This window comes from Anser brachyrhynchus (assembly GCF_964034855.1).
Source record: "Anser brachyrhynchus genome assembly, chromosome: 6".
Taxonomy (NCBI): Eukaryota; Metazoa; Chordata; class Aves; order Anseriformes; family Anatidae; genus Anser; species Anser brachyrhynchus.
The window spans coordinates 16327302-16340620 of record NC_137700.1 but is presented as its reverse complement, the minus strand read 5'-3'; the positions used below and the strand labels follow the sequence as shown (position 1 = coordinate 16340620).

The 13319-nt window shown below is 43.7% G+C and overlaps 1 protein-coding gene and 1 long non-coding RNA gene across 7 annotated transcripts in view; one reads left to right on the top strand and one right to left on the bottom strand.

The window, feature by feature from the left end:
* The window catches only part of PHYHIPL (phytanoyl-CoA 2-hydroxylase interacting protein like), a 129135-nt gene that overhangs the window by 75380 nt on the left and 40436 nt on the right, over positions 1-13319 (bottom strand). The window contains exon 1 of one of the 6 annotated variants that reach the window (XM_080598586.1): positions 10913-12863. The exons of the other annotated variants lie outside the window; for them this stretch is intronic. Coding sequence (XP_080454712.1) covers positions 10913-11243 — 331 coding nt within the window. The 5' untranslated portion in view covers positions 11244-12863. Of the gene's footprint in view, positions 1-10912; positions 12864-13319 lie in introns of those variants that run through there. 6 annotated transcript variants of the gene reach the window in all.
* The window catches only part of LOC308197680, a 38104-nt gene that overhangs the window by 13379 nt on the left and 11406 nt on the right, over positions 1-13319 (top strand). The gene's annotated exons all lie outside the window — the stretch shown is intronic.

Genomic DNA, 13319 nt, shown 5'->3' with positions numbered 1-13319 from the left:
ATGGAAAAAAAAAAAAAAGGAAAAAGAAAAAAAAGAAAAAAAAAGACCAAGGAAGAGCAGAACACCCATAACAAAAGCATTACAGTGGCTAGAAAATAAAGAAATTTTATTGTTGCTAACAATGAACAGGAACCAATGTCTGCAGTGAAGCAGAAAAAGCAGTGAGCAAACACAAGAACAGTGGCTGTGACTGCAGACTTGCTGAAGTCATTAAAAGCCATGACAAGAAACGTATAGACACTTTATGCAAGATTTATGATGCTGCCTGTGGGAGAAGTTTTGAAGCAAACACTGCTGAAGAGATATATGCAAGAATTAAAATGATATTACTTAAAACGTGTGTAAACAAGGTATATTGGGAAGAAAGAGCCCTGGGAATGCCACAGGAAGTATCCTAGACATCAGGTCAGAAAACAGTATCAGCACTTTGCCCTACACCAGCAATCATGAGGAAAGGACATCAAGGAACAAGTGCATGCCTGCTCAGGTAAATCAAGTTTCTGCTCATGTAGGTCACTGAAAGCTGCAGCTAAGAGGCTCTCATGCGTTTCTCACCCTGCTGGGCTATCTGTATTTTAGCTGGGAAACTACAATAAAGAAGAGAAAGGTGGAATAAAAATGTGAAGCACTTGTGCCAAAGTAACAAATCAGAAGGCCTGAGAGAGAAACAGGGTTCAGCAAAATAGAGGTACTAGAACAGACGGGCATCTGATCCTATTTTGAAACCCACAATTTTCACAAACTTATTTACACATTGGCCAGAGAAGACATAAGCTGAAATATGTGTTATTTTCTTCTTTTAATATATGTTCTGATCAAAACTTGAGATGAAATTTCTGTGCTGTAATCAGCAGTACTCAAAGCATATTTCCTTTTTGCAGTCAGTGTCTAGCTGCAATAGCACTCTTCTCCAAGGCCTACAGCCACTCCTAAACAACAAGCTACATGGATGATTTCCAAAGCCCCTTTGTTACTTTTGGCTGTCACAGAAAATTTTCACCCGTGGTTTTGCAAATGGAACTGGATACTTGCAACTGACATGACAAACTTCAGGCAGGGTGCTTTGAATCCCACCCCCTCCAGCCCACACGTTGTCTGAGGAATTGCCACGACCAGAAAAGACTGACTTCCCTCCGCACACTGCCAGCACAGACAGTGAGTACCAGAAACACACTGCGGCTCGCAGGCTGGTTCCTGATGGACAGCACAAAAGGGCCTTCTGCAAAGGCCTCCTATTACACTGGAGCAGAAAAAGCTGTGCAAGTAACACAAATGAACTTGTACCGTACCAACACGAGAAAGAAAACCTTTTTTCACACCTCAACTACATTTTGGTAAATTCCTTGCCCCCAGACATCATTGCTCTTCTGTTACCTGCAGTCCCCCTTAAGCCTGCTGGTGGTACAACCCTTCCTCATTCTGTTGGCTCTCCCTGGGAATGGGGACTCGTTTCAGTGGGATGTGACCAGCCAGGTGTCTGGCAAGCACTTGCAAAGACTCCAGTCCAAAAACTCAATTTCTTCCACTCTCCAAATCTGTAAAGGCTTTAATGAGGTCTTGGGGAGAAGCAGCAGTTTGCAGAGATTCATTAAAGATGAGGACACCCTCACACAGCTACTAATTGCTCTAACTCACTTGTTTGTAATGTTTGTAAAAACTGGAGCTTGCCAAGCGGTGCTCTCAATGTAAATTGCTGCGGTGCTTCGTGCCCACTTTGGAACTTTCCCGCTCTGCCCCTGAATCAAAGCACAGCAAGGAGTTATTTTCCTTTTCAGCCTGACAGAAGAAACTTGTTTTGCTGGGGTCTGTGTGCACCCTTGTCTAGATAAATATTCAGCTACTGAGAGCTGTGCTATTGGAAGCTTTTGGAGGAATAATTATACAGGTGTCATCGATAGTATGGTCCTACACACGCTGCCTCAAAGGAGGTTGCAGCGAAGTGGGGGTCAGTCTCTTCTCCCAGGCAGCAAGCGATGGGGCAAGGAAATGGCCTCAGGTTGTGCCAGGGGAGGTTTAGGTTGGATGTTAGGAAAAAATTCTTCACTGAAAGGGTTGTGAAGCATTGGTTTGGACTGCCCAGGGAAGTGGTTGAAAACCCACGATGTGTGCTTAGGGGCATAGTTAGGGGTAGACTTGGCAGGGTTAACGGTTGGATGTGACTGCAGAGGTCCTTTCCAACCTAAGCGATTCTATGAGTCTATTTAGTGGTTAACTACTGGACTGCACCCTTCCTAAACATCAGTGTGGCAAATGCTTTGTTGCTGTAGGTCTGATTAAAAATAGTGCAACCGTAGCCTTTCATGAAGAGATGTGGCAAATCAGTACTTGATGAAAATGTATTTTCTCTGTGAAGTCAGAAAGCCTCTGGCATACACTGTTTTTGATCTTATATATAAAAAAATATATATATCCTTTTTGATTCATCTGCTCATGCTTTCTATGCATGCAGTATTTTCCAGTTTACCCAAACATTCCTTAGCTGTACCATGAAACCTCATTAAAATATGGCACTTGTCATTTATAATCTACTTATCAAAGTTCATGTCTAAGGGTGTTTAAATGAAGGACTAGGTAGATCACAGCTGTTAGCACCACTCGTTTTGCTTAGAAGTACCTGCTAGAATTGCGGTTTTGTCTCAAGTGTTGGAAAATTATCTCTGAAGCTGCATTTATACAGGGAGAGAACTACCTGAGAAACTGAAGCCTAAGTAATTCCACTAGACCTAAGTATTTCCACTAGAAGCATTTGGGGGCGACATTAACAGAGGGCTTTGTAAATTAAACACAGCAAGGTATTTTACATCTCAGATGGACATTTTCAGAAGAAACAAATGGCAAGAGATGCCCACCTGCAGCTCCCAGCTAGGCATGGGTGACACCATACCTGTGAAAATCTACCCTGGTGCTGTCTGCTCCTCACCTGACCTGCTCACTCAGGCAGTGGATGGGACATGCACCTGACACGCACAGGATTGATTGGTTTTGTTTTTCTTGATTTTTTTTTTCTTGGGAGGGAGTATTTTCCCAATATGACTCAACACCCCAGCCAGCTTTGTCTAATTGCAAGAGCAGACTTGAAGGCAGAAATTCTGTTTCTAGAGGAGGAGCTCAAAGCTCAGGTTGCCTGAAAGACTGTCCAAAGTCCTTGAGGGAATGATCATGGTTAACAGCTTTGCACTACAGAAGGGACAAACTTTGTCCAAAAGGATAAAAATTACCTGATGAAGATATAGTTTCTTGTCTAGTTCGTGGCTATGAAATAATCCTCTTTCCCAAGCAGAAGGAATCAGAATCTTCATGCCCTACTTGCAAAAATGTGAGACAAACACCCATGGGGGTATAAAAAGGCAGAAAAGCAAAAAAAAATTCTGAGGTAAGAATACAAAATTCTCAACTACCTTTCAGAAAGGTCAGCCTGTTCAGGTATTAAACAGAAAGCCCAGGAGAGTTGCACACGCTGCTACAACGGCACTCACTGGCTGAGCATCTCATGTTGGCTACTCACCCAACTACTGTGAGGTGCTGGGCTGCTGTGACCCCAGGCAGCTGTGTCCCAGCTGAGACTCAGACTCCCACTATGCTTAAACACCCTCTTCCCACTGGAAGATGAGTTTGGCTTTCAGAGAAATCTGCAGAAAATTGGTAATAGCTGTGAACTAAAATCCTGTGCATGGCATTTTGAATAGACCACAGTTTTTACTGAAGGAGTGAAGTGATGGGTCATCATGGAAACAAACACTCTTCGGAAAAGCAACAGTTATCACTAACTCTCCTTTCCTAGTCCCTGAGGATCTGTCAGTCTTAAGGCAAGCAGGATTTCCTTTGCCTCTCTGGATTTCCCACTGAGCTGCTGGAAATAGCCTGGGAGAGCAAAAGCCACAGTTGCTTTTGCACAAACCAGCCACTGCTGCTCGGCGAGAGCTCCCCGCTGAGCCCTCATCAGCCATCCCCTGCAGGCACCTAGGAGCGGCGGTGCCAGGGTGACCTCCTCCCCGCCCCAGCAGCCTGCCGTCTGCCCGGAGAGCCATCGTTTAGCTCTCGCCAGCTACAGCAATTACATTCTGACAGCACGGCACTTAGCCAACAACTCCATCCCGTGAGTCTTTAGTGCACTCCTCTAGAATTGAATGGCCACAGCAGCCCTATGGTCAGAACGGGGTTTTCAGCCCCATGGGAGAGCAGACGTTGCTCTGAGGTTCAGTCACACCGTCAAGCACTGACGGACACCGCCCGGGGTTGCAGCCCACAGCCGAGATGTGGGAGCACCTGGAGGTGAATCAGCAGCATGAAGTTCCTCAGAAATCTGCTGGAAAAATCTGCTTGCACAAGGCATTCATTCAAAAAATGAGCAGCAACTGCATTTGAAATAACAGTGTGGAACTTCCAAAGCAGGGAAAGGAAAAGCATTTCCTTAAGCATGCTGTGTGGCATGGAGTGTTTCTTAGCACTTCGTATTACATTACTTCAACAAACATTGTTCTACAGCTATTCTACTTGAAATGGTATCATCCTTCCTAAATATTCTGTAATATTCTGTAGACTAAATGACGGTGTCTGCGAGTTCATGGCTCCCACCCTATCCACCCCTGTTCATGCTCTGGGAAGGGATTCACCTTGGGAGACCCACAGGGAGGCCCTGTTCCCCATACCGCTGTCTCAGAGGCAACTGGGCTCTGCAGAGCAGAGGCTACACAGAGACTCCTCTTTGGTTTCATGTGTTGGTGCTTGCAATGTGAGGTGTCAGGCACGGCTCAAACATCCTATAAAGAACTGCACAGTTCCTCCACACACAGGGCTGGGCTTGGGGCTTCAGTGTAGGCTTTAGCCAAGTGGCAGTTTTATTCTACAAAAGTAAGCAACGAGCAAGCAAGTACACCTGCTTCCAGAGATGATGGAATACAATAAGGCAAAACCCAAAACTACTGTGCTTGCACAAGGGTCCATAAAGTAAAACCAAAAGACAAAACCTCTGCGCTGTAAGACAGGATTGCTACACGAGCGAGAGCGAGCATAGGACTGTTTCTGGAAAGCATTTTAACACAGTAGACATGATGTAAAACTTTATTCAAACCAGTGCTGACAGGATCAAAACAGAACTGAAGCAAAGAGGAGAAATGTGGTGGGGTGAGTTAAGGGAATTAACACAGTTAATAAGAAGTATGCAGAATAAATTAGTTATGATAGCTAATTTATCTTCAATGAACACATTTATATATAGGCTTACATGAATGAATCAGATGAGCAGATTTTAACTTTGCAGGTAAATGTTCTCCAATTTGCATTCTCACTGGTTCTCCCTGTGCAGCTATATCTGCATTTAATTATTAAGAGGGTGACAAATCTCTTTCCTCAGCAGCACTGCAAAAGGCAAGGAGGTTTGTCCAGTCTCCGGCCACAGCCACAGGCTGCACTGCCCTGAGCAAGTCCTCCAACTCCGCTGGGCTTCCCCTGGTGTCTGTGTGCCAGAGACTGGAGCTCCCAGCCCACAGAAATAATGAGCCCCACTGCACTGCAGGCTAGAGGCAGGAGATGCAAAAGGCCTACGGACAGAGACACGCATTTCAAGAACTCTAAGAATAGGCATGAAGAAATGGAAAGAGAATTTTCCTCATTTCATTCCTTCAAAATGTTCTGACAACTGGTTATTTCATATTCTCACCCTACGAAGGGACACAAGCACAGGCTTAGGTGCTGCAGCAGGGAGGGTTTATGCAGGGAGGGCATAAGAACCAAAATAATCAACCCAGACACCTCAAAATTCTTCTGTGTAAAACAAAGGAGGATCCTTTTTGATCGCAACCAGCCCTTCCAGCCCTCCAAAGAGAGTCAGGTCTTCAGAATGAAATTCTTCCATTAGTAGTGGATGAGCCCTTGAGTCCACTTACTTCAGTATCCAAGACTCCACCTGCTATCTTTGCTGGTATTTCTCTCTTCTCTCTCCCTTTTTAAGGAGGAATTCTGGTTAATGATATGCCACGTTATGTCAGCGTCTGTGGCTGACAATACTGCGAACACGGTGTGCTGTACATGAGCTGCAGGGTGCTATTCCACCTCAAAACAAGCGGTGAAAGCACCGTGTCCTGCAGCTGTCACTCAGCAGTGCAAGTATCACCTTGCAGAGAGACGATTAAGTCTCTGCCCACCAGAGGCAGCGTCTGGCCCGAGATGACAGCAAATTAAAAAGGCGAGGCACTGCTAGAGGCACCATAATGACTCAGATACCTCCTGCAGATTTACTCAGGCAAGAATCCCCCATCACACACCTACAATTTCTCCAGCTTTCTCAGAAAACCTAGCTTGTTTCTTGGACAGATACCCACCAGCCTCACCTGTACCTGCTCTCCAGAAGACAGCTCTGTTTCACAGCTGAAATGCACACATGGGGGGCAGCGATCCCCAGCTTAGCATGGAAGCCAGGCTCCATTAATGGTTCATGAACATCACAACGTACACATGTGAATTCACTGCAGCTACATGGTTTATCTACTGTACCATTTAGTATCACCCTCCCTGAGTGGTAAATAATTTACTATCCTCTTTTCAAAGAGGACATCCTATAGTACAGCACACAGAGAAAATCAACATGACGGACAAAAACCTAGCTTGTGAAAGAGTTCTTGCACTTCTTGAATATGAATAAGTTATACCCTGTTCACAGGAACTTACTGTAACTACAATATTTAGCTGTCATACTATTCAGTATCATCTTGCCTGCACAGTAAATAATTTATCTGTTTATTTCCATAGGGAACGTCATACGAGCGAACTTGAATGGCAGTTGATTGCACGCATAGTATGTATAGCCTGAGACAGGACTTGCAGCAGCCCCGTGGTAGGAGTGCTGGCTCCTGCTGCCAACACAGAAGGGCTGAGAGGCGCACAAAGCACACGCTGGCTATCGATGAGCTTTCTTTAGGGGAGTAGGCCTCAGCAGATGTGCCCGGTGGCAGCAGGCCAGCTTACCAGCTCGCTGGCGGTTCTCAGAGGTTCGCATGAGCCTGCTAGGGAGGGACAAATGGGCCCTCGCACAGGGTGACGTTTGGTCAGACCACATTCATCTTCCAAAGCTACATGAAAGCTCCTCAAGGAAACATTAAAAAGTCATTCTCGTGTCTCTATGGCATACTTTTTTTTAGTCAAATAGCAGATAAGCAGACCTTTTCCCCTCAATAATTTTCATGAATAATAATTCTTTGTGATATTTGTATCTTATACTTGAGCTAGGAAACTGAACTGCAAGGCCAAATTTCTCATAATCACCAAGAATAAATGATTTGTGTGGACCCACTGCTATTTTACCAGGAACATCCTCCAGCTTTTCAGGCCCTTGGAGTTTCCAGGTCCTAGTCCCCACTTTGCCACTAAATGTGTAATCCTAAGCAAGCAGCTACCATCTCTGACATGATATATTTCCCCACCCCACAAAGAGGCTGGTATACCAAACTGGTATTTTTAAAGCACTTGGAATGAAAGGTTATAGCAGCAATTTACCAATTTGCCTGCCGCTCCTTTTCCATTTAACCAGTAATGTGTTTTTGTGCATTTTTTTTGCTGTGTCTGTCACTGTGGCATCCTGGCTGTCACAGAGATGTGTGTTACTCCAGGAAGTCTCCCCAAAAACAGACTGGTCATACCCAGAAGTAGCTCACCCCTAAGGACCAGGTCCCAGCTGCACTCTTTATGCCACAGCACTCCTGAAAGAAGCCCTTGCACCGGTTCATAGGCTAATCTGTTCCTCAGAAGAATTAAGGGACCAGATTCTGCTGCTAAAAGGAGCAAATTCATCTCATTTCTAAACTTCGTGCATCTCTGTACTGTTTAAGGAGCATCACACAAAAATGTGCAGTTGGATCAGAAAGGTTATTAATGTGTGCCAAATGGGGATCTGTCACCAATCTAACGCAAATCCTTTCAACTTCTACAGGAAGTCAAAGCTTTCAGCACTTTGCGTAGCTTCTGAGGGTACTGGTTTTGATTTTAAAATATTAATTTGGACTGTAAATTCAATGAGATATACTTTCTTCTCAAAGCAATTGTACAATTCTATTGAATTCAATTAAGCTACAACTGTTTATGCCAGTGTAATTAGGAAGAGGATCTAGCCTGATAGGATACGGCATGCCCTAAGGATGCAATGCTCAGGCTGCACTGTAGAACACAGAGGTACTACTGATTTCCCCATCTCTCATTCTTACCAACTTGGAAAAAGAGACAAGAAAAAAAATATGCCTGTTTGGAGACTTCAGAATTCCTTATTGACCTCCATAATCAGCAAAACTGGATTTTGTGCTGGAATGGAAATTAATGATCCTGCCAGGTTTATTTTATTGACGTTCTATGCTTTTATACAACGTGTGGGTCCCTACTGGCTTGGAAAGTTCTGGTGGCTTTTTATTGAAACTAGGCTCTGTTTGTATTAAATCTACAAAGACTTATGCCATTGCCTACACTTGGGAAGACATTTTGTTGAATATATTATTAGTTTCAGAACTGTATTGTGAAAATCTTGAGTTACACCAAGATGAATTACACTTAGGATAACTAAAGCTGTGCAGTTTGCAAACAGCATGTGTTTCCTTGTTACCTGAGCTATAAATTACTCCTGGAGCTTGGGCACAAGTTTGCCCAGAGGTGCTAATCAAAATGGATACCGTGCAAAAGCTATGCCAGTGTGACATGGAAAGAAAATTTACTCCTAGAAGAAGCTTACATAGAAGACTGAGTAGTAGAACAGAGTGATTTTTTTTCTTTCAGTTTTGATATTTGCCTGGCCAGGTGATTTGAAATGTTCTGTTCCACCTGGAAAGGAACATTAACTTTTCATTCGTTATCACATCTTTCCTTGACTTTCAGTTAAATGCTTCCCTAGCTGAACGAAAAAAACTCAGTGTATTTCTGTAGTTTCAGTCCCTGCCCGTACTTACATAGGTTTTCTCAAAGAAGCTGCCCAGCAAATCCAAACTGAATGTGGTAACAGCTTTGGTTATCTCCAAATGTTCGTATTTTTTTTTCCCTAACCCAAATTTTAAAGGGAAGCTACTGTTTAGGAAACACGAACACACATGCACACAAAACTCCCACTGTTTCATCTGCTATGAATTGCTATGAATCCTTTAACATACTTGTGCAGATTATAGTGATGACGAATATTAGTTCTGGCACCAATGTGTCACATCGTGGCTAGGTGGACATTGATAAACATGTGTTATTAGGCAGTAGGATTATTTTGTCAAACACCAAACTAACAAAAAGGGAATCTCCATCATAAAAATCTCAAAGATAAACACAACAGATGCAATGAAAAAAAAAAAAGGTTATTCTATACAGGGAACTGATCTCAGGAAACTTGCAAATTGCAGAGGAAAAGATCCACAGCACAGCCAGAAAATTCCTAAGATCCAGGCTAGCAGTTCAGCCAGATGTCTCTCTCTAGCATGAGAGTAACTTTGTATATTAGCTTAGATCACACAATTTATAATCTATGCTCTCATTAAACCATTTGTCCCATAGATTCATCTTCAAAAGAAAAAAATAAAGCATTTATCCTTGGATTTCCCCCTTTCCAATACAATCTTAAAAAGAAAAACTGACAATAATACCAAGATTTAACCTGCTTTCCTTAATGTTTCAGTAAGAGAGAGCCTCTCAAATCTCCCTGCTTTGCCCTCTCCCTGGAGAAATTCTTCAAATAATTCAGAGCAGAAAAGGAAAACAACAACAACAAAACTATAAAATGCTGCTTCATAAACTAGTTGCTTGTTTTGGCTGTGTAGCTCTGAAAAACTACTCCAGTGCCTGCCTATAGTTACCTCACAAAGCAGCGTTTAAGAAGAAATGAGCTGTTGTCCAATACAGTTCTATTCAAAGCATTTCCCAAGTATAAGCTAAACAACCCTTCTAACATGCCCACAAGATAAATACATAAATGGTCCTTACAGAGAGAGATAGGCGACAGGATCTGTGTGACTTGCAGAGGCCACAAGGAAAACAATCAGCAAAAGATGGCACAAACTCTGAATTTCCTATTCCCATTCACCATTTCACCTGTTGGTTATTTGACTTACAAAAAAAAAGATTCCTGCCTTTTTAACAGGTCAGCAGGAGTTAAGATATGACAATCAATACAGAGAAGCCATCTCCCCCCCATCCTTCAGTAACGACTCTCACAGGGCCATCCTTGCTCCAAGCCCCACAAAGCCTACCGAAACTGGCCACACACATGCAAACCTGGGTGAGATGGCGCCCAACGGCTCAGCACAGCTCTTACAATATATTGTGGCTGTAGCTCCATCACACTGCAGAGGAACATGTGAATCCAACCACTTTGGAGTATTTTTTTCTGTGTTTATTTTAGCCCCAAATTACGCAAAGCCTGCATCATAGCCCAGATGCCTTTGGGAGTCAGCAGTTGGATCAAGAGGCTGAACTCCCAGGCAAATCGTGCTGTTCTTTGGAGAAGCAATTATTCTGCACTGACAGACACAAATTTTAAATTACCAGGGTTGAAATTATTTCACAATCCCTATTGTGTTTCTGGCAGTTCTATACTGTCTCATTAAAAAATTTAAATTTATAGAGAAGACAGAAATAAGAGGTGGCAAAGACTCTGCACATTTTCCAACACGGTAGAAATTATTCAGTAATACTAAAACCACACAAACAGCAATCAGGGTTCCCACAATTTGAATACGTTCTGGTCCTTGGTAGTTTCTATTGAATTCAACAACAAAAGACGAAAAGTTCTTCTACCACTTTGCCTTTTTTTTTTTTAAATTTTGTGTGAGATGGCTGTTGCTTTAATAAAAGCTAAAAAAAAATAAAACAGTAAAGCAAATATGAAAAGCTGACAGCAAAAATAACAGGTACCAGCACTGAACACATTAAGAAATAAAAAAACAGGTTTTTGTCTTACAACAATGTGTCTTGGGAGCAGTAATAATAGGTGCCTCTTTTCTCTCCGAGCCTGACTTTTTCTCTTCATCACACATGACCTGATGCAGGCCTCGTCTATCTCCGATATCTAGATGCAGAGCAAGTGAGAGAAGGAGCCTGTCTGCTATTTTAAAAGCAGGAGTTCTGACTGGAGAAGGGATGATTAAAATGCTCTGTGTGGCAACGGCAGACAAGTGACTGTCTCCCTGACAACAACGATAATGCTCATATGAATAAAATCCTGTGTTTACATGCAAGCATGGAGGTGCAGGTCCTCGAAATGTCAAAAGCAGCTGAGCCAGGTGTATCATTTAGTATTGTTATTGATTTCTTAATTATCAGGCATGAAAAACTGATATTCAGGTTTATTCTATTTATAGTTTTCTCTTTTTCTGTTGCTCTCTCAGAGAAATACATTTCTAAAACCGTGGCTCTAACTACATCGTTTTTTCCAGCACATGCCGTTAAATGCAATGTCTGATACATTTACTGCTTTACAATTTCTAAACTGATTCATTACATTAGGGAAGAACATTATTTGGTTTTCTTTATTGCCACAAGGCATATTTTTATTAATTAATTACAGTAGATGTTCACATAATTTTCCCTCATTTCTGGAAAAAACATACAAAGTTAATGTTGTGTAGCTTTGGGGAAATGATGCCATGAGGCCCTTGTGAAGAACTCCGATGGGAAAGGTGCTTCATTTCTGCAGAAATATGGGTTTAGGCTTCAGAGCCAATTGCCTTTCTCTTGCTTTAAATCAAACAGCATGCATCCGTAGCTTCATTAAGGCAAAGGAAGGACGTGCTTGAGAGCTGTAATCAATAGATAAGTGCAGGTTCCCAGAACTAAAATATCTCTATTTCAGTTCAGCCACAGTCCAGAGGCTTCCCCAGCTATGTGGCCTCGGTCCCTTCCCTGGCTGTGCCTGCCCTGAGGAGCAGGGGATTAGGCAGCACTCTGGGCAAGCCCCTGCACCCCTGCACCGGCACCACTCAGTGAGGTGCCAGCACCTGGGTCTGGGCAGCTGGAGCCAGGCTCCCTGTGAGGCCTGGCTGTCAAAGAGACACCCTGGCTCTCTTTACAGCCCAGCTCTCATCTCCCAGTAGTTTTTATACCAATCAGGAACATAATAATACACAAAACGTTTAGGTCTCGTTCAGTGGTGCGCTTGCTATTACAAGATGCAAGTCAAAAGTTGTGCTGCGACTCCACCAGAACTAAGCTCAGACAGAGGGATGACCTCTTACTCCCACTGCTCCAGGAAGTCCTCTTCCCGTCCCCACACCTCTGCCACCCAACAAAGCACGATGCCAATCTCACCCAGTGAAAGTACCAGGAGATCTTACTGTAGCTGATGGCTTTTCAGCATCCTGGCTGTTAGGAGCATGTCCACGGCACGACAAACTGCTGTTTGGCCAGCACAGCCACCCTTGCACCAGGCACAGGGCTCTGAGGGCTCAGTGCTGTGGCACGAGTCAGGGCAGCCCTCGGGCAGCACACTGAGCTCAGCATACAGCCACGATGTGCAGAGCCATGCAGAAAAACGGCTCCATCTCTGTCTACACATGGTATATGTAAGTGAGGCTTACTTAATATAGTTTACTCCAACCTGCCCCAGTCTTTTTGCTGTACTTTTACAAGTCATGTCAGCGAGCTGTTCTGGAGGCCAGCACCTTCCTTGTGAAATCACACATTGCTTCCTTCCATCCATCCGTAACAGCGTTTGCTACAAACATGCACATCTGGAAGCGGGGGCAGAACTCGGCTGACCAAGATCACGCTCCAAGCCACCAAACTACCTCAGCCCACAAATCTCCCCATGGGCGCAGGTCAGCCCTCACCAGCTGCAGGGGAGCTGGAGGCTGCAGGCCGCACGCTTACTGCAGCCAAAGCCCGTTCCCCCAGCTCCACACGGCTGAGCCCTCTGCAGCGAAGTTCCTGCCCTTCCAATCTCCCGGTGAGCAGCAACACATGCAAAGGAAATTCCTCAGACTGTACAGACCAGGATTTCAATAGACTTCCTTAGGACACCTTTGCTACTCATGACTGCCATAGCAGCGCCCAGATGCATGATTGCTCTGAGCACTGTACTAATGCAGGGGAAGGCGATTCCCTGCACGCTAATTGTCTGCACAAATTATGGTGTATTTTCCTGTAGTTATGGGTTAGAAAAAGATCTGTAAACGCACTGCTCGATTTTCAAAGATACAGCTTTGATAGCAAAAGAAAAGTAATTAGTAGTGTGGGCCCTGGCAACCTGACAATAATCATTTGAGAGGTTTACTCTGAATACTTTCAGAGTATCTATTCAGAATATGCTAGTTTAATTCCTAGGGGATGACTAAAAGACAACAAGCCAAAAAAAATTTCCTTCCTTTGTT